This window comes from Gavialis gangeticus, unplaced genomic scaffold (genome assembly GCF_001723915.1).
Source record: "Gavialis gangeticus isolate Ggan-Ray unplaced genomic scaffold, GavGan_comp1, whole genome shotgun sequence".
In the NCBI taxonomy this organism is placed as follows: domain Eukaryota; kingdom Metazoa; phylum Chordata; order Crocodylia; family Gavialidae; genus Gavialis; species Gavialis gangeticus.
The window spans coordinates 2,048,960-2,068,655 of NW_017728991.1; the positions used below are offsets into that span (position 1 = coordinate 2,048,960).

At 64.8% G+C, this 19,696-nt stretch overlaps 1 protein-coding gene across 3 annotated transcripts in view; it reads left to right on the plus strand.

Annotated features, from left to right (window-relative positions):
- The window catches only part of SDK2 (sidekick cell adhesion molecule 2), a 55,282-nt gene that overhangs the window by 28,196 nt on the left and 7,390 nt on the right, over window positions 1-19,696 (plus strand). The window contains exons 2-40 of one of the 3 annotated variants that reach the window (XM_019515983.1): window positions 216-327; window positions 434-624; window positions 787-870; window positions 954-1,148; window positions 1,302-1,418; window positions 1,517-1,684; window positions 1,766-1,868; window positions 2,296-2,472; window positions 2,559-2,695; window positions 2,860-3,007; window positions 3,088-3,228; window positions 3,338-3,519; window positions 3,639-3,754; window positions 4,761-4,956; window positions 5,142-5,240; window positions 5,484-5,675; window positions 5,995-6,116; window positions 6,279-6,388; window positions 6,633-6,783; window positions 7,101-7,338; window positions 7,424-7,539; window positions 7,654-7,843; window positions 7,984-8,082; window positions 8,298-8,492; window positions 8,569-8,770; window positions 8,861-8,964; window positions 9,203-9,273; window positions 9,476-9,611; window positions 10,076-10,132; window positions 10,520-10,621; window positions 10,862-10,977; window positions 11,492-11,678; window positions 12,920-13,057; window positions 14,630-14,794; window positions 14,978-15,103; window positions 16,114-16,278; window positions 16,584-16,724; window positions 17,086-17,224; window positions 17,941-18,067. In XM_019515983.1, coding sequence (XP_019371528.1) covers window positions 305-327; window positions 434-624; window positions 787-870; window positions 954-1,148; window positions 1,302-1,418; window positions 1,517-1,684; window positions 1,766-1,868; window positions 2,296-2,472; window positions 2,559-2,695; window positions 2,860-3,007; window positions 3,088-3,228; window positions 3,338-3,519; window positions 3,639-3,754; window positions 4,761-4,956; window positions 5,142-5,240; window positions 5,484-5,675; window positions 5,995-6,116; window positions 6,279-6,388; window positions 6,633-6,783; window positions 7,101-7,338; window positions 7,424-7,539; window positions 7,654-7,843; window positions 7,984-8,082; window positions 8,298-8,492; window positions 8,569-8,770; window positions 8,861-8,964; window positions 9,203-9,273; window positions 9,476-9,611; window positions 10,076-10,132; window positions 10,520-10,621; window positions 10,862-10,977; window positions 11,492-11,678; window positions 12,920-13,057; window positions 14,630-14,794; window positions 14,978-15,103; window positions 16,114-16,278; window positions 16,584-16,724; window positions 17,086-17,224; window positions 17,941-18,067 — 5,466 coding nt within the window. In that variant the 5' untranslated portion in view covers window positions 216-304. The remainder of the gene's footprint in view (window positions 1-215; window positions 328-433; window positions 625-786; window positions 871-953; window positions 1,149-1,301; window positions 1,419-1,516; window positions 1,685-1,765; window positions 1,869-2,295; window positions 2,473-2,558; window positions 2,696-2,859; window positions 3,008-3,087; window positions 3,229-3,337; window positions 3,520-3,638; window positions 3,755-4,760; window positions 4,957-5,141; window positions 5,241-5,483; window positions 5,676-5,994; window positions 6,117-6,278; window positions 6,389-6,632; window positions 6,784-7,100; window positions 7,339-7,423; window positions 7,540-7,653; window positions 7,844-7,983; window positions 8,083-8,297; window positions 8,493-8,568; window positions 8,771-8,860; window positions 8,965-9,202; window positions 9,274-9,475; window positions 9,612-10,075; window positions 10,133-10,519; window positions 10,622-10,861; window positions 10,978-11,491; window positions 11,679-12,919; window positions 13,058-14,629; window positions 14,795-14,977; window positions 15,104-16,113; window positions 16,279-16,583; window positions 16,725-17,085; window positions 17,225-17,940; window positions 18,068-19,696) is intronic. The other 2 variants (XM_019515969.1, XM_019515976.1) reach the window with 2 other exon arrangements.

The following is a 19,696-nucleotide window of genomic DNA, read 5'->3' on the forward strand; positions in this document are numbered from 1 at the left end:
TGGGCATGGCGGAGGTCCTGGCTGGGTGGCAGGGAGGCCTCTGCAAGGCAGGCTGGGGTGGATTGAGCTCTCCTTGGGTCACAAGACTCCAGATGTGGCCTCCCCAGTGCAAAACAGAGGGGAAAAATCACTTCCTTCGATTTGGCAGTGCTCCTACCAATGCAGCCTTCTTGGCAACACGGGCGCGCTGATGGCTGCCACGTTTCTCTCCCTAGATGTTGGCGGCCCGGCAGATCCCATCGCCCCCACCATCATCATCCCGCCCCGCAACACCAGCGTGGTGGCCGGCACCTCGGAGGTGACCATGGAGTGCGTGGCCAATGCCAGGTGGGTACCTGCAGCCCGAGGACTGGCACGGGCCAAGTTGGGGAAGTGGGGAGAAGCCACCGCCGGGGCTCGTTGGGGATGGGCTCTGACCCCTGCTCTGCGCCAGGCCGCTGATCAAGCTGCACATCGTGTGGAAGAAGGACGGGGCGGTGGTGTCCAGCAGCATCAGCGACTACAACCGGCGCCTCACCATCCTCAACCCCGCGCTGAGCGACAGCGGCTACTACGAGTGCGAGGCCGTGCTGCGCAGCAGCAGCGTGCCCTCCATCTCCCGCGGCGCCTACCTCTCCGTGCTGGGTAAGGAGGCTGGGCATCTGCGGCACGAGCGTAACGAGCGCGCAGGGGTCTCAGCCCGGTCGCCCGGGCACAAAGCCCTCTCGCCCCGATCCGCCTCGGCGCGGGGCTGGGCTAGAGCAGAGCTGGGCATCTCGGGGCCCATTTCCGGGCTTCCCCTTGCAGAGCCGCCGCAGTTTGTCAAGGAGCCGGAGAAGCACGTGACGGCCGAGATGGAGACGGTGGTGGTCATCCCCTGCCAGGCCAGAGGTGGGTGCTGTCCCAGCCCTGCCTGCTGCCCAGCGCTGCCTCTGCCCACGGCTCATGGTGTCTCTTGGTTGGGGGGGTTGCAGGCGTCCCGCCGCCCGCCATGGCCTGGTACAAGGACGCGGCCCCCATCCACCTGGAGAAGCTGTCGCGCTTCCGGCTGCAGCCCGACGGGAGCCTGCAGATCAGCGGGCTGGTCCCCGATGACACCGGCATGTTCCAGTGCTTCGCCCACAACGACGCCGGCGAGGTCCAGACCTCCACGTACCTGGCCGTGACCAGTAGGTTCCAGCCCTCCCATAGCCCCTGCCCCGTGGGGGGGCTGGGAGAGCAAGCCTGGTGTGGGGAGGAAGGGGGCACCTCCTGCTCCTTTGCCCGGGTGCAGCTGGGCAGGGGCTGGCCTTCAGACCCCCCCCCCATGTCTGCCCGGGCAGGTATTGCCCCCAACATCACGCGGGGGCCGCAGGACAGCACGGTGATCGACGGCATGTCTGCAGTCCTCACCTGCGAGACCTCGGGGGCGCCGCGCCCCGCCATCACCTGGCAGAAAGGTACGGGCAGGGGGGCCAAAGGGAGCGGGGCCTGGGGGACGGGGGCAGCAACGCCCTGGGGCCTGGCTGACGGCTCCCCTCCATCCCCGTGCCCGCAGGCGAGCGGATCCTGGCCAGCGGGTCGGTGCAGCTGCCACGCTTCACGCTGCTGGAGTCGGGCAGCCTGCTCATCAGCCCCACGCACATCGCTGACGTGGGCAGCTACACCTGCCTGGCCACCAATTCCCGCGGCGTGGACGAGGCCTCGGCTGACCTGGTCGTCTGGGGTAAGGCGCCTCCTGCTCCCCGGCCCGCAGCCCTGGGCGCGTGAGCCCCGGTGACCCACTGCATGTCTGTCCGCCCCGCAGCCCGGACACGCATCACAGCCCCGCCGCAGGACCAGAGCGTCATCAAGGGCACCAAGGCCTCCCTGAGCTGCGGCGTGACCCACGACCCCAGTGTGACCATCAGGTATGGAGCCCGGCCCTGCCCCAAGGGGTGGCAGGCGGGAGGGCACGTGCCCCTTCCTCCTGAGCAGGGCGACGGGCGTCTGGGTCCCAGGTGAAGAGCCCGGTCCCACAGGAGCTCCCTCAGCCATCCATGGTTGCACGCACACACATGCACACACCCCTGAGCCTTGGCAAATCAAGCCTGCACTGCCACCTGGCGCCCAACCCAGGCATGGCACTGCCCACACCCATGAGTTGCACACACACGGGCGTGCGTGCACACACACACGCATCCACGTGGAGGAGAGTTGGGTGGAGTGGTTGCAGCAGGATACAGGGAGCCAGGACCCCTGGGCTCTGTCCCCTTTTGGGGAGGGGGACAGCATCCAGTGGACACTTGTCGGGGCGTCAGGGCTCCTGGGTTCCAGCTGTGCCCCGTCCCCACGCAGGCACATCTGGGAGAAGGACGGGGCGCCCGTCAGCGTGGACAGCGTCCCACGGGTCCGGCTGGATGGAGACGGCACCCTGCACATCTCCCAGACCTGGTCGGGCGACATCGGCACCTACACCTGCAAGGTCGTCTCCGTCGGGGGCAACGACTCCCGCAGCGCCCACCTCCGCGTCCGGTAAGGGCGCCATGCTCCCCACACGCCCCCCTGCCCCTACCCTACCCTACCTTTGTTTCTAAGGTGGGCATCGCCTCTCCCTCCAGGCAGCTCCCCCATGCCCCGGAAAGCCCCGTGGCTCTGCTTAGCCCGCTGGAGAAACGGGCCATCAACCTGACCTGGGCCAAGCCCTTTGACGGGAACAGCCCCCTGCTGCACTACGTGCTGGAGGTCTCCGAGAACAGTAAGGCACCTGGCACCCCCACCTCACCCCCGCACCGGAGCCTTGTCTATACCAAGGCAGCTAGGGCCGGGTGGGTGGGCAGTACACGTGCAAGTGGCCCTGGGGGGACGTGCCTGGGAGACTGGCCGAGCCCCCTGCTTCAGCCCTGCCCCTCGGCCCCGCAGATGCCCCCTGGACCATTCTGCTGCCCAGCGTGGACCCCGAAGCCACCTCAGTGGTGGTGCGGGGCCTGGTCCCCGCTCGCTCCTACCAGTTCCGCCTCTGCGCCATCAACGACGTGGGCAAGGGCCAGTTCAGCAAGGACACGGAGCGGTGAGTCCGGCGGAGGGGGCCGGCGGCAGGCCACGCTGGGGCTCTCCCACTCCACGTCCTTACCCGCCGTGTCCCCGCAGGGTGTCTCTGCCGGAAGAGCCGCCCTCGGCGCCCCCCCAGAACGTCATCGCCAGTGGCCGGACCAACCAGTCCATCATGATCCAGTGGCAGCCGCCCCCCGAGAGCCACCAGAACGGCCTCCTGAAGGGCTACATCATCCGGTAGGCGGCTTGTGGGGGAGAGAAGAGGTTGGGGAGCCTGTCCTCCCCACCGAGAGGGGGTCATGGGGTTCCCCTGATGCCCGCTCACCTGCTTGCTCCCCTGCCCCAGGTACTGCCTGGCCGGGCTGCCCGTCGGGTACCAGTTCAAGAACATCACCAACGCCGACGTCAACAACCTGCTGCTGGAAGACCTCATCATCTGGACCAACTACGAGATCGAGGTGGCGGCGTACAACAGCGCCGGCCTGGGCGTCTACAGCATGAAGGTGACCGAGTGGACGCTGCAGGGAGGTAGGCAGGGCTGGGGGGCGCAGCTGGGCAGGGTCCCTATGGCCCCCATCCTGCTGGGGGTTGCAGATACGTTTCTCTGCGTCCTGAATCAGCCCCGTGGCTGCCCTCGTCTCCCGCAGTGCCTACCGTGCCCCCCGGGAACGTGCAAGCCGAGGCCACCAACTCCACCACCATCCGCTTCACCTGGCACCCGCCCAGCCCCCAGTTCATCAACGGCATCAACCAGGGGTACAAGGTGAGGGCAGCCTGGCTCCACACACCCCCTCTCCCTGCCGTCAGCTCCGCCATGAACCAGCTCAACTTTGCTCCGGTTAAAAAGGAGCTGTGGCTTCGATTGACTGGTGCCCGGCTATTAGAATAATATTTACCAAGATTTAACGCGTCCACGGGAGCCTATGCTCCGTAATTAATTCCAAATCGTAATTAATTCCAATTTACATTAATTAAATTGAATTAAAAACATTAAACTTGTTTCTTAATCCACTCAAAAGAAGTTCAGGGATGTAATTGCCACGGAACAAGATAACCAGAGTAAGTAGGATATTTAACATTCTTATTAAATGTCACTTAGTATTTTTGATTAGTATTTTTAGGGCCTAATTAGATACTAATTAACTTGCTATAGGCGATCCTGCACAATGCCAATTAATGCCCAAACATCTTTCTAAATGGAGTGCAGAGCCCGCGATTATGCATTGTTATCAGCGGGAGTTAATCACAAGGCGTGCGCTGTATATTGTTTCGTATGGATAAATACCCGTGCTTATTAAAACGCATCGAGCGTTTCTCTCCCTCGTTAATTGATATTTAATCAACTTCGAATAAATGAGAGGCTCCGAATGAAAGCTTTTAATTTGGAGATGCTATCAAGGACTTCCATTTGCTTTGAGAGAAGCATGGGGAGGACGCCCTGTCCCCGGAGGGGATCCACGGTCCCTCGGGGACAGTCGGCCTGGCAAGTCCGTGGGGTGCCTCCGAGGTGAGCGGGCACAAGTCTGCCGAGCTTGCAAAGCAAAATTATTAGCAGTGCCGAGGCCGGGAGCTCTCCGGGGCAGGGATCAGCTGCATTCGTGCAGCGCCGTGCACGGCAGGATCCTCCCAGGATCCACCCCCGCGATGCCATGAGAAGGAGCGATTCAGATGCCCGCTTTACATTTTGCCCTCTGTGCTCAGAAGCTCAGGACCTCGCCCCCGCCGGGTGCTGGGGGTGCGGAGGCCGTGATGCTCGTGTCCCCCCGCAGCTGATCGCGTGGGAGCCGGAGCAGGAGGAGGAGGCGACGGTGGTGACGGTGCGGCCCAACTTCCAGGACAGCATCCACGTGGGCTACGTGGCGGGGCTGAAGAAGTTCGCCGAGTACTTCACCTCGGTGCTGTGCTTCACCACGCCAGGCGACGGCCCGCGCAGCCCGCCTCAGCTGGTGCGCACGCACGAGGATGGTACGTGGAGCCCTGTGGTCCTCGCGAGTCCCCGGGTCTCCACGGGAGCCCGGTCTATTCCCCCGGCCTCCGGGGATGGGGGGACACACACCCCGCTCAGGCCTCTGGTTCAGCAGAGGGGATGCTGGCCTGGCTCCAGGTCCCCACAGTGGGCTTGGTGCTAACTCTTGGGGTTTTTTGGGCAGTGCCTGGCCCCGTGGGGCACCTCAGCTTCAGCGACATCCTGGACACGTCCCTGAAAGTCAGCTGGCAGGAGCCCGTGGAGAAGAACGGCATCCTGACGGGTGAGGAGGCCGAGAGCCGAAATCCCCCCAAGCCCCTCATCTGGACCCAGTGCTCCGGTATGGGGAGGGGGCAGCGCGGTGCTGCTGCGTGCATGCAGAATGCAACCCGGTCCTGTCTGCTCGGCCGGGGACATTCCTGCTGCAGGGTCTCTGCATGGCACCGCATGAGTTGCAAGCCACGTGATGGCCCGTGGAGGCTGGCATGGCCGTGGACACAGGCGTGACTGTGCCGGTGTTCCCCAGGCTACCGCATCTCCTGGGAGGAGTACAACCGCACCAACACGCGGGTGACGCACTACCTGCCCAACGTCACCCTGGAGTACCGTGTCACCGGCCTCACCGCCCTAACCACCTACACCATCGAGGTGGCCGCCATGACGTCCAAGGGGCAAGGGCAGGTGTCCTCCTCCACCATCTCCTCCGGGGTCCCTCCAGGTAGGCCCCTGACCCTCTCCGGGTGCCCAGGCCTGTATTAGCCCACCACCCTGGCTTGCTTGAGGGCTGCGTTAGTCCAACCCAGTCATTTCCTTGCCATGTTTTTTCCAAGCCCCTTGATGTCCACAGTGGCAGCAAAGACACCGCTCCACCCAACGCCGTGTCGGTCCCCTGCCCCCTGTGCTGTTATACTCAGGCAGGGAAACTCCCCAGAGCTGTCCTGAATCACCTATGGGACAGCAAAGCCGAACGCGGCACCTGGTCTCTGCAGCCAGCACCCAGCCCTATCGCTTTTATTCCCCTCCTTGCCCCTTTGCAGAGCTGCCCGGTGCACCCACCAACCTGGGCATCTCCAACATCAGCCCGCGCTCCGTGACCTTGCAGTTCAGGCCCGGCTATGATGGGAAGACATCCATCTCCCGCTGGCAGGTGGAAGCACAGGTAACAGGGCTGAAAGCTGCCCGTGGAGGGGGTCCGTGCCCTGGATTTTGGGTGCGGGACGGTCTCTGTTTCAGCCACCTGGGGTGGGAGGATGATGGCAACCGACGGAGGCTGAGCATCGCCCCGTCTCCATGTCTCGCGGCCCCGGGGCTTTCGCCACAGGTGGGGCAGGTCGGCGAGAGCGAGGAGTGGGTGCTGGTTCACCAGCTGGCCAACGAGCCCGATTCCCGCTCCATGGAGGTGCCCGGCCTCAACCCGTACACGTACTACAGGTAGGGGCCAGGGTGCGGGCCCAGGGCAAGGTAGCCTGGACAGGGGGCTCCTCTGCTGCATCCTAGGAGGTAGAGGTGGGTGGGTGCAAGGGGCTGGCACATCTCAGAGCTGTGAGCTCCTGCTAAGGGGGACCTTAAGGGTTTAACCCCTCCCCAGATGCAGCCCAGGCATCCTTCATGCCAGGGTCGCCCCCCCCTCCCCCCAGCTCCCTACTCACCCGTGACCCCGGTGCTCTGCTCCCAGTTTCCGCATGCGGCAGGTGAACATCGTGGGCACCAGCCCACCCAGCCTGCCCTCCCGTCGCATCCAGACCTTGCAGGCCCCCCCAGACGTGGCGCCCGCCAACGTCACCCTGCGCACGGCCAGCGAGACCAGCCTGTGGCTGCGCTGGATGGTGAGTGACTGCCAGGGCCCCGGGACGTGGGTGTTGGCTTGGAGCGGGCACAAGTAGCCTAGGGACCGTCGGCATCACTGATGGGTCAGGCCTGTGCTGCATGCACATGTGTGGGTGTGCATGCATGGCTGAGTATCCCCACCTGTGTGCACCCGTTCATGTATGTGTAGAGGCGTGCATGTGATGTGCGTGCCCATGAGGGGTCCTTGCACTTGCACACACAGGGGCATGACTGTGCAGCTTAGGGGGGAGTTGTCCCGGGGGCAGCTATGCCAGGGTCCTGGGGATGCACTGAGGCCTCCCTCTGCCCCTGCCAGCCCCTCCCCGAGCAGGAGTACAACGGGAGCCCGGAGTCGGTGGGGTACCGGGTGCGGTATGCACGCTCGGACGGGCAGGGGCGCACGGCGCTGCACGCCATCCACGACCGGGTGGAGCGGGAGTTCACCATTGAGGACCTGGAGGAGTGGACTGAGTACCAGGTGCAGGTGCAGGCCTTCAATGCCATCGGGGCCGGGCCCTGGAGCCGCATCGTGGCAGGGCGCACCCGGGAGTCAGGTACCGTCCCTGCCGCTTGCCCCCCGCCCCACGCCCAGCCGGGCCAGCCGCGCTCCTGACTCTCCCCTGCTCCTCCCCTGCTCAGTGCCCTCATCTGGCCCCGCCAACGTGTCCGCGCTGGCCACCACCTCCAGCAGCATGCTGGTCCGCTGGACCGAGATCCCCGAGGCCGACCGCAACGGGCTCATCCTGGGCTACAAGGTGAGCCTCAGCCCCTGGTGCCTCCCAGCACCGGTCCCGGGAGCCCAGCTCTGCACAGCGCCGGGGCTGTGGCACCCCTACCCCGCAGGGGAGCTGACGCAGGGCTCCTCGCAGGTCGTGTACAAGGAGAAGGACTCGGACCTGCGTGCCCGGTTCTGGCTGGCGGAAGGGAACGCGTCGCGCAGCGCCCAGCTCGCGGGGCTGGGCAAGTACGTGCTGTACGAGATCCGCGTGCTGGCTTTCACCCGCATCGGCGACGGCGTCCCCAGCCACCCGCCCATCCTGGAGAGGACGCTGGATGACGGTAGGCGTGTGCCGGGGGGCGGAGTCCGGGTCTGGCGTGGTGGGAGCACCGTGCCAGGACACACGTGTGCCAAGCGTGTGCCTGCCTGTGCATCCCAAAGGCCCCATCTGTCATGCTCCCTCCCCTCTGTTCTGCTGCAGTGCCGGGGCCCCCCGTGGGCATCCTGTTCCCCGAAGTGCGCACCACCTCCGTGCGGCTCATCTGGCAGCCGCCCGCAGCGCCCAACGGCATCATCCTCGGTAAGCGGCCAAACCTTTCTCCTGCCGGTGCCTCCTCCGTGCTGCCCCGTGCACCAGAGCTCTGGACGAGAGGGTCCCTATTTGCTGGGGCTCAGCACCTTGCACGGGACTTGCTGCGAGTGTGAGCATGGGCTGGGGCAGGAGGGACCCACCCAGGGAGGGGCTCCCCAGCTTGCCCCTGGGGTGAGGGCTGAAAGGTCACCCCCCATCCGCAGCCTACCAGATCACCCACCGCCTGAACACCACCAATGCCAACACGGCCGCCGTGGAGGTGCTGAACCCCAGCGCCCGGCAGTATACAGCCATGGGGCTGCGCCCCGAGTCCACCTACCTCTTCCGCATCACGGCCCAGACCCGCAAGGGTTGGGGAGAGGCTGCCGAGGCGCTGGTAGTGACCACCGAGAAGAGAGGTGAGCGGCTGGGTCTGGGGTGGGGGTTAGGGTTAGGAGGGAGCTGGGCCGCTCACATCTCTGCCCCCCCGCCCAGACCGCCCACAGCCCCCCAGCAAGCCGGCGGTGCCGCAGGAGGAGGTGAAGGCGCGCAGCGTGCTGCTGTCCTGGGAGCCGGGCAGCGACGGGCTGTCGCCGGTGCGGTACTACACGGTGCAGACGCGCGAGCTGCCGGCCGGCGAGTGGAGCTTGCACTCCGCCTCCATCAGCCACAACACCACCTCCTTCGTGGTGGACAGGTGAGGCCAGGCAGGGCTCCCAGGATGGGCGAGGGCCATGGCCGGTGCCGTGGGCTCCGGTCCCAGTCCCCCCGTGTGCTTGCGGCGCAGGTTGAAGCCCTTCACCTCCTACAAGTTCCGGGTCAAGGCAACGAACGACATCGGCGACAGCGCGTACAGCGAGGCGTCCGAGTCGCTCACCACGCTGCAGGCAGGTCAGTGCCCCCCAGGAGTGGAGGCTGAACCCCGGGATCAGCTAGCACCCGTTGGGTGGGTCGCACAGAGACGCTCCCATCTGGGATTGCATGCACGCGTGAGCTCACCCCCACCACGGGCATCACGGGTTGCAGCCACTCCCGTGGGTGGGATTTGAACCTGGCACCCCGGACCACGGGGGAGCCCCGGGCAGCTCCCGTCTCCTGCTGCCTCTCACACGTGTTCGTCCCCCTGCAGCCCCGGAGGAGGCCCCCGCCATCCTGTCGGTCACCCCTCACACCACCACCTCCGTCCTCCTCCGCTGGCAGGTACGGGCGCGTGGGCCTTCAGGGCCGTGGGTTCGAAAGGTGCAGGGATTGCTGAGCCCTTGTGCACCCACTGGGGCTCTGGGCAATGCTGGCAGGCCCTCCTGGGCTGCAGACAGACTGGAGCCTGGGGGCAGGACCACCCTGCAGCACCATGCCTGGGGTGTGCAGGCCCTGCCTCTCAGCCCCACTCTCTTCCCTGCAGCCCCCGGCCGAAGACAAAATCAACGGGATCCTGCTGGGCTTCCGGCTCCGCTACCGGGAGCTGGCGTACGACGGGCTGCGGGGCTTCACCTTGCGCAGCATCGGCAACCCCGGTGCCCGCTGGACCGAGCTCACCCGTGAGTGCCCATGGCGGTGCTAGGAGGCGTGCAAGGGTCCGGCCTCCCCACTTGCTTGCCTGCACCCCAGCAGCATTGCCCGAGTGTGTGTGTCCAGATGTGTCCCACGCTTGCTTTGCTGCTTTCATGCCCCCTGTTTCCAGGACCTGCGTCCTCTCCCGGCTTGTGCACAGAGGAGCCCTGCCGTGGCTGTGCCATGGCTGTGGCTAGCCTTGCCTTGCTCCGGGTGCAATGGGAGTGGGCACCTACTCCTGATGTGCGTGCAGGTCCTGCCAGGACACGCTCCCCGGCCCTCTGTTTCCCCCCAGCAGCCTCCATGCAACATCCTCCCCGAGCCACTAACCAGTGGTCCTGCTCTGGGCAGCGACTCCCCCCGCCGGGACCCAGCTCCGCGGCGTGTCTGCGTGCGTGTCACTAACTTCGGTGTCTGCTCTCCCCTGCCCCTGGCCCCCACTCCCCTTTAGCCGTGTACGCCGTGCGAAACCTCAGCGATGCCAGCCTCACACAGTACGAGCTGGACAGTAAGTCCCTCTGCTTCGTGCATGCATCTGCCTGGGTCTGCATGCCCCTCTCCACCCCCCGGGGCCTGGGGATGCTCTTGGGGGAATGCACCCCCCTGCCAGGCTGGGGACCCAGCCAGTGCCCCCCAAACTGAGGGAGGGTCACAAGCGTGATATCGCCATCAGCATTTGTGCCCATGCCTGAGCCCGCCGGGGCCGGGAGGCCCCATTAAGATGGCATTTCCCTTGTGGTCGGCACCTTCTTTTTTTCTAGCTGAGCAGCCGGGAACCAAGCATGTCTTGGGGGGAAAGAGAGAGGTTTAGAAAGCGGGCAGGGGAGTTGGAGTTATTGAGGGGTACATTGAACCCCTCCCTGGCACCCCCATCCTCTCCCCTCGCCCTCCACAGACCTGAGCAAGCACCGGCGCTACGAGCTGCGCATGAGCGTGTACAATGCCGTGGGCGAGGGACCCCCCAGTGCCCCCCAGGAGGTCTTCGTGGGCGAAGCGGGTGAGTCGGGCCGTGGGGATGGGTCGGGAGCACCCTGCAAAGGGAGCAGCCCCCCCAGCTAGCAGCCTGGCTCGCAGGCAGGGAGCCCCTCTCCCATCACGGGGCAGGTGGGCACCCGGGGCTGGTGCACGGCAGCAGCCGAAGGGACCCCCGGGGACGGTGCGGGTCTGCCAGGCTGGGGCAGGGACACCGCTGGGGCCTGCCGCTCTCACCATAGCGCCGCACTGTCCCTCTGCCTAGTGCCCACGGCGGCACCGCAAAACGTGGCCGTGCAAGCCACCACCGCCACGCAGCTCGACGTCACCTGGGAGCCGCCACCTCCCGAGGCGCAGAACGGCGACATCCAGGGCTATAAGGTATACGGGGGGGGCAGCCTGGCTGACCTGCATGGGGGTGGCGGTCAGCTGGACACCAGACTCCTGCCCATGCCAGGCTCCTGCCCCAGCCACGTTGCTGGCCACAGGCTCCCTGGCTGGTGCACGGGGCATGAGGCTTGGGGCCGGGAGGGGGAAGGCGTCCCGAACTGCTGGAGCACTGCTCAGGTCAGCGTCCCGGGTGCAACTCCCCGTTGCGGCAGCAGGGGGTGCTGCTGCCCGTCGAACGGCTCCGGGCTCCTACAGGGTGGCAGAGCTGGGGCATTTTTGGGGTAGGGACCTTGCCGCACGGATGCTGGTACCCCACAGTAGGTCGCATCTGTGCCCTGCCGAAAGCCGGGGGCAGGAGCCTCCTTTGGGGACCGTAAATAGAAACGTCCCTGTCCAGAGCTCCTGCAGCAGTGGCGGGGCAGCGAAGGGGCCGTGAGCAGGAGCACGTGGCCCTGGGACCGGGGCTTGTGCCCCGCCAGCCCTCACGGCCCCGCCGGCCCCGCAGATCTACTTCTGGGAGGCGCAGCGGGCGAACGAGACGGAGCGGGTGAAGACGCTGTTCCTGCCCGAGAGCGGCGTGAAGTTGAAGAACCTCACGGGCTACACGGCGTACCTGGTCAGCGTGGCCGCCTTCAACGCCGCCGGCGACGGGCCCCGCAGCCCCCCAGCCAAGGCCCGCACCCAGCAAGCAGGTGGGCCCTTGGCGCCTGCCCTCCCCTCTCCCCAGCTCCCTGCCACTGCCTGGCTGTGGCACTGGGACTCCCGTCTCTCTGGTCCTCTCACCTGGTGCCCTCCCTGCCCAGATCAGAGCCCCAGGGCTGGGCTTAGGTCAGCCCCTCGCATGCCACCCCCATCTCCCTAGCCCATGGTGCATGGAGCTGCTGGCACCCTCTACCCAGATCCCGACGCTAGGCATGGCATGAAAGACAGTTACAGCCACGCTCAGAGTTGCTGGAGCTGCCCAGATGTCCCCCGTGGCTCCCCCAGCACAAGCTGCCCATCTTCACTCGGGCTCAGGGCCCTTGGTGCCCACTGGCTTCATTCATTCCCCTCCTCCCCCCCGGCGGGGTGAAGCACAGGCAGGAAGCAGCATTTCTGCAAAATAACCCACCAGTGCAAAGTGTCTTTGCAGGGCAGTTGTTGGCGAGGGAAGCGGAGACACGAACCCAGCTGGCCGGAGTGTCACCTTAGGGCATGGAGCTGGGGCGGGATGGGGGTTGGCTTCTGACAAGGAACAGCCACGTGGGTCTGCCCTGCCGTGTTTGGGAGCTGAGGTGAGGTCTGGCCTGCGTGGCTCCTTCGCTGCTGTGATGAACTGGGAGGGCTCTGCACCCTCTCCTCCCAGCACTGCTCGGCAGCATGCGGCAGCGGGGCTCGGGACCCCACCAGTGCAGAGGGATCACCATGCAAGCACACATTCACACCCACATATGCATGCACATGCATGCATACATGTACACACACACCCCATGCGTGCATGCACACGTGCACACTCACCTATGAAACTATGAAACTGTACACGCCCCTGTGCACACACTTGCACATCCCCGTGCACACACAGACATGCACACGTGCACGCATGTGCATGCACACCTATTCATGCCACGCACATATGCACATCCTGTGCACACATACACATGCACACATACACCTGTGCATGTGCACACTCCCATGTATACACATATGTACATGTGCACACCCCCAGTGCGCACATACAGGCACAAACCAATGCATGTACACACCGACGTGCACATATGTGCACGCATGCACACACACATATACATGCATTCACACATGCCACGCCACCCTCCCTTTCCTCTGGGATTTCCAAGCTGATCAGAAGCTGGGCTCGTCCCTCCTCAGAGTAGCTCTCGGCCAAGGGTGGAGGACGAGCTCTGAGCCTGCGGCCAAGCCCTCCCCTCTCTGCCTGCAGCCCCCAGCGCCCCCAGCGCCATCAGGTTCAGCGAGCTGACCACCACCTCAGTGAACGTCTCCTGGGAGCCGCCCCTGCTCCCCAACGGCATCCTGGAGGGCTACCGGCTGGTCTATGAGCCCTGCATGCCCGTGGACGGTAAGGGTCTGGGGGCGTTGCTGGGGGTGTGCTGGGGCAGAGCTGTTCCCTGTGGGGTGGTGGAGAAGGAGGAGACTGGGGTACAGGCTGGCGCGCTGGGCAAGCTGAACTACCGCTGTGGCACTCACCATGAGATGGGGGTCTCTTGGCCACGTCCTCTCGTGCAGCCCCTGGCCAGTCCCCCCGGGCTTCCAGCTCTATGCAGGGCCCTTCTCACACCCTCCAGAGCGAGCGTGTTTGCTCCGAGCTCCCTGCGGTCCTCCCCAGAAGTGGCTGCAGGGACAGGGAGTGTCCCAGAGGCCGGTTTAATAAGCGCATGGCCCGGTGGGCCGGCACAGCGGGGAGATGGCCAGTACCAGCCTCGGGCTTTTGCGGAAATGTGGTTCCTCCCCTTTTCTGCCCCAGGTCTCTCCCTGCTGCCAGCATCGGGGCTGCGGGGAAGACTATTTCAGCCCCTATGGGAAGAAAAATCATCGTGGCATAGAAAGGCCCTTGCCTGCCGACCCAGCCACTGCGGAGGGATCGGGGCACAGCTGCCCGGGGCTCTGTAGCTTCCTCTCCTCCCTGCAGTCCCGCCGGCCCTGGGGAAGGAGCAGAGGGCACCTGTGGGGCGGCCAGAGGGACAGTGGCACAAACAGTGCTGGCCACGGCCACCTGTGCCTGGCAGTGGTGGTCCAGGAGAGCTGGGAGAGGAGCCAAGGCCATGGGGTGGGGGGCAGGAGCAGGGGTCTCTTGTCTCCTTTGAGCCTGTGCTGCAAAGGACGCTTTGATCCTTCAAACCGGGCTCCCTGCCTGCAGCGCAGCGGGAATTGGGGTGCTGCCAGAGCAGTGTCAGGCTTTCGGGAGTGTGTCCACACCCAGGGTCAGGACCTAGCCTGATAATCCACTGCGGGCTCAGAGCTTCCCGACACTGATACCATCTCCCTGCCCAGCCAGCCAGCTAGCGCTGCCCGGGGGCAGGCAGGGGAGACAAAGCGGCATCCTTAGAAATAGGTAGGTCCAACCAAGTGAAAGTTGAGGGCTGCCTGCAGCAATCCCAGGCGGTCTCCCTTCTCACTGCTAGCCAGCCCCAAATGCATTCAGTCTAGACCAGCCATAGGAACCAGGTCAACCCCATGCATTCCTTTGACCTCAGCCTAATAACAGATGTTTGTGCCCGAAAGCTTGCAAAGAATTTCCCCACCTATTTTAGTTGGTGTAATAAGAGATATTGGATTTACCCGAAGATCCTTGTCTGCCTGTGTCCTCAGATCAATGCAGCTACAACCTACACCCCAGGTCAACTCGATGCATTTCTATTGCCTGTAGTCTGGGGAGCCCCAGCTGGGCACCAGGTCAACCCAGTGCATTACTGTGGCAGCTTCACCTGTAGTCTGAGGTGAACCAGGTCACCAGGTCAACCCAGTGTGTTTCTCCGGCAGGCTGACTGGTCAGCCTGTAGTCTGGAGGTCTGCAGCCAGGCACCAAGTCAGCCCCTATATTCCTGGCAAGGGCATGGGACAGAGGGGAGGGCATAAGCGTGGTGCTGGCACACGGGTTCCTGTCTGTGACGTCCCCACATGCTCTGCCCAGCAGGCGTCAGCAAGATCGTGACGGTGGATGTGAAGGGGAGCAGCCCGCTGTGGATGAAGGTGAAGGACCTGGCAGAAGGTGTCACCTACCGGTTCCGGATCCGGGCAAAAACCTTTGCCTACGGGCCCGAGATCGAGGCCAACATCACCACGGGGCCGGGCGAAGGTATGTCAGGTCCCTGCAAGAACTGGCTTGGGGGTGCCCAGAGGCAAAGCGCTTGCCCACAGGCCCCAGTGGGTGAGGAGCCGGGGAAGGTCCGGGGTGGGTAGGCTGTCGGGGCTGGGTATGTGGGAATACAAAGAGAGGAAACCAGTATGAAGGGAATTCGTGTCTGCTCTGCTTTTCCAGGCGCCCCCGGGCCCCCGGGAGAGCCCTTCATCTCCCGCTACGGCTCAGCCATCACCATCCACTGGTCCAGCGGGGACCCCGGCAAGGGACCCATCACCAGATACGTCATAGAGGCCCGGCCCTCAGGTACCGCGGTGCCCTCCACCTCCCCCATGTCCAGGCTTGTGACCGCAGCCCAGCGAGGCCGCAGAGGCATGGTGAAATCACCCTGGTGTGCAGGATAGGAGGCCTCTGCTCTGTGCATCGACCCAGGTGGCTGGACGTGAGGTCCCATCTCACGGAGGGGGATGGAAAGGGCTCGCGGGCAGCTAGGCACCGTTTGGAGCAACTCCGGTCAGTGCCTCCCAGTGCAGCCAGCAAAGGGGCCGGAGCACCAGGAGCCAGCCACGGGTCTAGCACACGGCAGCTTGCTGGGCCCTGGGCACCAGCATCCGGAGATGGATGTGACCCATGCGCAGAGCGGGGCAGGTGCAGGGCAATGACTCACCCGCACACGTGGAGACGGCTGCTCTGCGAGGCCACTGGCTGCCGTGTGCCCCCGGCATGAGGGTGTGGGGGCGCAGCAGATGGCCGGGGGCTGGATCCCCCCCAGCTCCTTTGTGCTGCCTGTCTGCTGCCTGCATCCCTCCGCCGGACACGGGGACAGAGGCCGGCGTTGCAGTGAGGGGAGGTTCAGCTGAAGAGTCAAGCGGGGGAGAAGCTGCCGGAGCCCAACGAGGCTGAGCCAGGGCGATGAGGCTGCACTGGCCTGCCTGTCCCCGCTGTGATTTGTGGTGGCTGGATCCAGGCAGCCCTGCCTGTGTTTGCAGCCGCACAGGCACCTGGCTTGGTTCGAGCACCCTGCTGGGAGCAATCTGTGCCACGGGGGCTTGCACACTGGGTTTGCGGCGCTATCCTGCTGCCTGCCCGGGTGCCCAGGGCATCGGGGAGGCAATAGCACGGAGCAGCCCTGCCATTGCATGGGAGGCCTGGCTGCCACGAGCGCTGGCAGGAAGGAGGGCACAGAGCAAGGGCCTGGGTGCCCTGCCAAGTGGCAGCTGCGATGTTAGATGCCCTCTCCCAGCCCGGGTGGCTCTGTCCGACCCCGTGGGCCGGTCCCCTTCCCTGCCGACCCCTGTGTCCTTCCCCCCTGCCAGATGAGGGGCTGTGGGACATCCTCATCAAGGACATCCCGAAGGAGGTGACCTCCTACACCTTCAGCTTGGACATCCTGAAGCAGGGCGTCAGCTACGACTTCCGTGTCATCGCTGTGAACGACTACGGATACGGCACCCCCAGCGTGCCCTCCCCGGCCGTGTCAGGTACCCACTTGGCTGTGGGGGCAGGACGTAAGGGCCCCACCTGGCTGGGGGCACCTGCCCTCCACACCTCCTGCCCCTTTGCCAGCCCGGCTTGGCTTGACACACAGCACAGCTTTTGCAATGCCCCTTACTCCCAAACCGCTTTCCCAGTTGAAGCAGGCCCCTGGGGAGGAGGTGGGGGGAGAACTTATCTGGGCAGGGGGAAATCCCCACCCCAAAGCAGGACCAGCTGGCTAGGGAAAGTCCTGGGGTGGGGTGGGGGATCCCGGTCTGACCTCCCCGCACGGTGCCCCCGGCTATTCCAGCTCAGAAAGCCAACCCCTTCTACGAGGAGTGGTGGTTCCTGGTGGTCATTGCCTTGGTCGGGCTCATCTTCATCCTCCTGCTGGTCTTCGTCCTCATCATCCGGGGGCAGAGCAAGAAGTACGCCAAGAAGTCGGACTCCGGTGAGTGAGCCGGACTCCCGGCCCTCTCCCCTGCCCCTCCCGAGCCCTGGCACGCGGAGGGGAGAGAGCATGAGACGCACCCCTGGACTTCCTCATGTCCCTTGGAGCTACCCATGAAGCAGCCGGCTTCTCCCCTTGCCTGTTGCCAGGGGCTGGAAAGGTCACTGGGATGAAACAGGGTGGCTCTGTTTTCTTAGCCACATCCAGGGCTCAGATGGTGGGTAAATCACCGGGCTCCCTGCTCAATAAACACGCTCGCCGGGTGGGCAGCAAGGGAGGGGGCTGCCTCTGCAGCCTGTATGCAGACAGGGGAGGGTTCATGCCAGCCGGTCCCTCCAACGCCATCCTCCCCCGGCTCCAGGCAGCAACCCCAAGTCGGCCGCCCTGAGCCACGGGGAGATGGTGAGCCTGGACGAGGGCAGCTTCCCTGCCCTGGAGCTCAACAATCGGCGTCTCTCGGTCAAGAACTCCTTCTGCAGGAAGAACGGCATCTACACCAGGTACCGGCCTCCTCCCGGGGCTGGGAATAAGGGGGCAGCACGGCCTGAGCTGTGCATGCTGCCCTGCACCTACGGGTCATCCCAGTGCCCCGAGTTCGAGCGTCGTGCTGGCCTGGGAGCGGACACGGTGCCGTCTCTACCAAAACGCAGCTGGGGGGAATCCTTTCTCAGCTATTTCCTGCCCCCTTCCCAAGCCACTGTCCCTTCTCCGGGGCAGGCCAAGACCCCCCACCCCGCCCCTCGTCTAATGCAGACGGAGAGCCAAGAGCCCCCAAGACTTGCCAGCTTCTCTTCCTCGCGTCCCCTCTTAGCATTCACATCTCATCCCGGCAAGGTCAGGCCTGCGGAGCTGGATCCGCTCCACGCCTGGAGGAACAATGGCTTCTCTGTGCTCCAGGTTGCATGTCTGCTGGGGGGGCTGCCACAGGGGGTCCTTGCTCCTCAGCCCCTCCACTCCCTCCTGGGGCAGGAGCTGAGCCCCGCACCCTGGAAGACCAGGGCAGTCGGTGCATGGGAGATGGGGGTGAAGCAGGTCCCGGCAAGCAAAGGGGAGGCTGTGAATCTCTCAGCCGGGGGACACGGGGTCTGGGTACGGGTGCCCTGCCAATGGTGTTATCTCCCAAGCCCGTTGCACAGGCTAGGCCCCGTGTTGGGCACATGGCAAGGAGCAGGGCCAGGGGATCTCCAAGCAGCACTGAGCATGCATCTCTCCCGAGGTCCCCGCCGCGGCCCAGCCCCGGCAGCCTGCACTACTCCGACGAGGACGTCACCAAGTACAACGACCTTATCCCGGCCGAGAGCAGCAGCCTGACCGAGAAGCCCTCCGAAATCTCGGACTCTCAGGTGAGCTGGGGGCAGCTCCGGCACCCTGGTCCCAGAGGCCCTGCTCCATGCCCTTCTCCCTCTGGTGCTGCCACCGTGAGCCAGGAGCTTGCTCCAGCGCACGCTAGCAAGGCAGGAGAGGTGCTGTTCCCCCACCCTGGGTGGGACCCCCTGCCAGGGGGGCAGTGCCAGGCTTCGGGGGTGCAAAGCTAGCAGAGGGAGCAATGCAAAGTCTCCTTTCTCTTTCGTCCCTCGCTGGCTTGTGCTGCTCTGTGGACAAGAGCTGGCTCTGCAGACAGATGGGCAGGGAGGGCTTGAACACACGTGCCCGTGCCCGTGCCCATGCCAGCGGGACTCTGCTTCGGGGTGGGAGATTCGCCCAGCCTGGTTGCTAATGAGAGAGAGAGGCGATTGTGATGGGCATCGACTGGCGGCTCCTTGGGCCTGGGGCAATAGTCCCACCCTCCTGCCCCCAGAGGGGCTGCTTCCCGGGGAGCACATCTGTCCCAAAAGCCCAGCCTGGTAAACACAGCAGCGCCTGGCCAAGGTGCATAGCGGACCACGCAGAGGGGGCTCAGGGGAGCAGAGAGGAGTCTCCTGCTCTTTTGAGTGAGGCCTGGGCTGCAGGAGTCTGAGAGAGGGAGGGAAGCGCAGGCTGGGATCAGGTTTAATTGGGCTGGGGGCTGCCAGGGGCTCAATGCATGCAGGGACGCGGACCCCAGGCCCAGTCCCATGGGCCAGGGTCTGGCTTCTCCCTGCCTCTTCCAGGCAGGTCACACCAGGACACCGGGAATTCGATCCCGGCTCCCGCTGGGTGCCGCAGCCTCTGCTACTGCATGCACCACCGGCCGCAGCCCCGCTCGCTCGCCCGTCGCCCACCTGCCGTCGGAGCAGGGGAGCCACGGACCCCTCTCCCTGCAGATTCCCAGCCCCCTCGCTGCTCTCCGCGGCCAGCGAGCGTTTCCTTTGCCATCTCGCTGGCCGCGCTTCCAAGTGCATCTCCCCTTTCCATTATCGCCGGTGGAGTGTCTTTGAGGAGCTGTTAAGAGCTGCGAGAGCTGAAAGCTGTCACTTGATTGCTTTCCTGGCTGCGCCGCGCGGCCTCATGAATGGGGCCCTTTGTGCTGTCGGCGGAGGGGGAAGCTGAATTCAATTATGGCAGGCAGAGGGAGGACTGAAAGGAGGGCCCCGAGCCAAGCCGGCCTCCCGAGCTCTCTGTTCTCCCTCGTCCTCCTTCTTCTCTGCCCTCAAAGACAAACACTGCCCCCCCCAGCTGTTCCCAGGCCCCGCGCTGAGCCCCGGGCCGCCGGCTCAGACAGGGGCCAGGATGCTGCGGCGGCTCGGAGCAGCCACCCGTGTCTGAGCTGGAAAGACCACGGGCCCATCTGGTTCCAGCGGCTGCGGTGGGTGGGGAAGAAACGGCCCTTGTTCTCCCAGGCCCCAGGTCTTCTGCTTTGTTTTTAAGCCCTATTAAAGGCATTTGGAGATTTCTGCGCTGGAGCAGACCCCCGGTCCCCCTCGCCCTGCATCCTGTCTCTGCAGCTGGAGGCGCTGGAAGCACTTCCAAGCTCTCCCTGCGCCCGGCCAGTTGCGCTGTGTGATCCCTGGGGACAAGGGCACAGGGGGCACGTGTGACAGCGCGTGGACCCC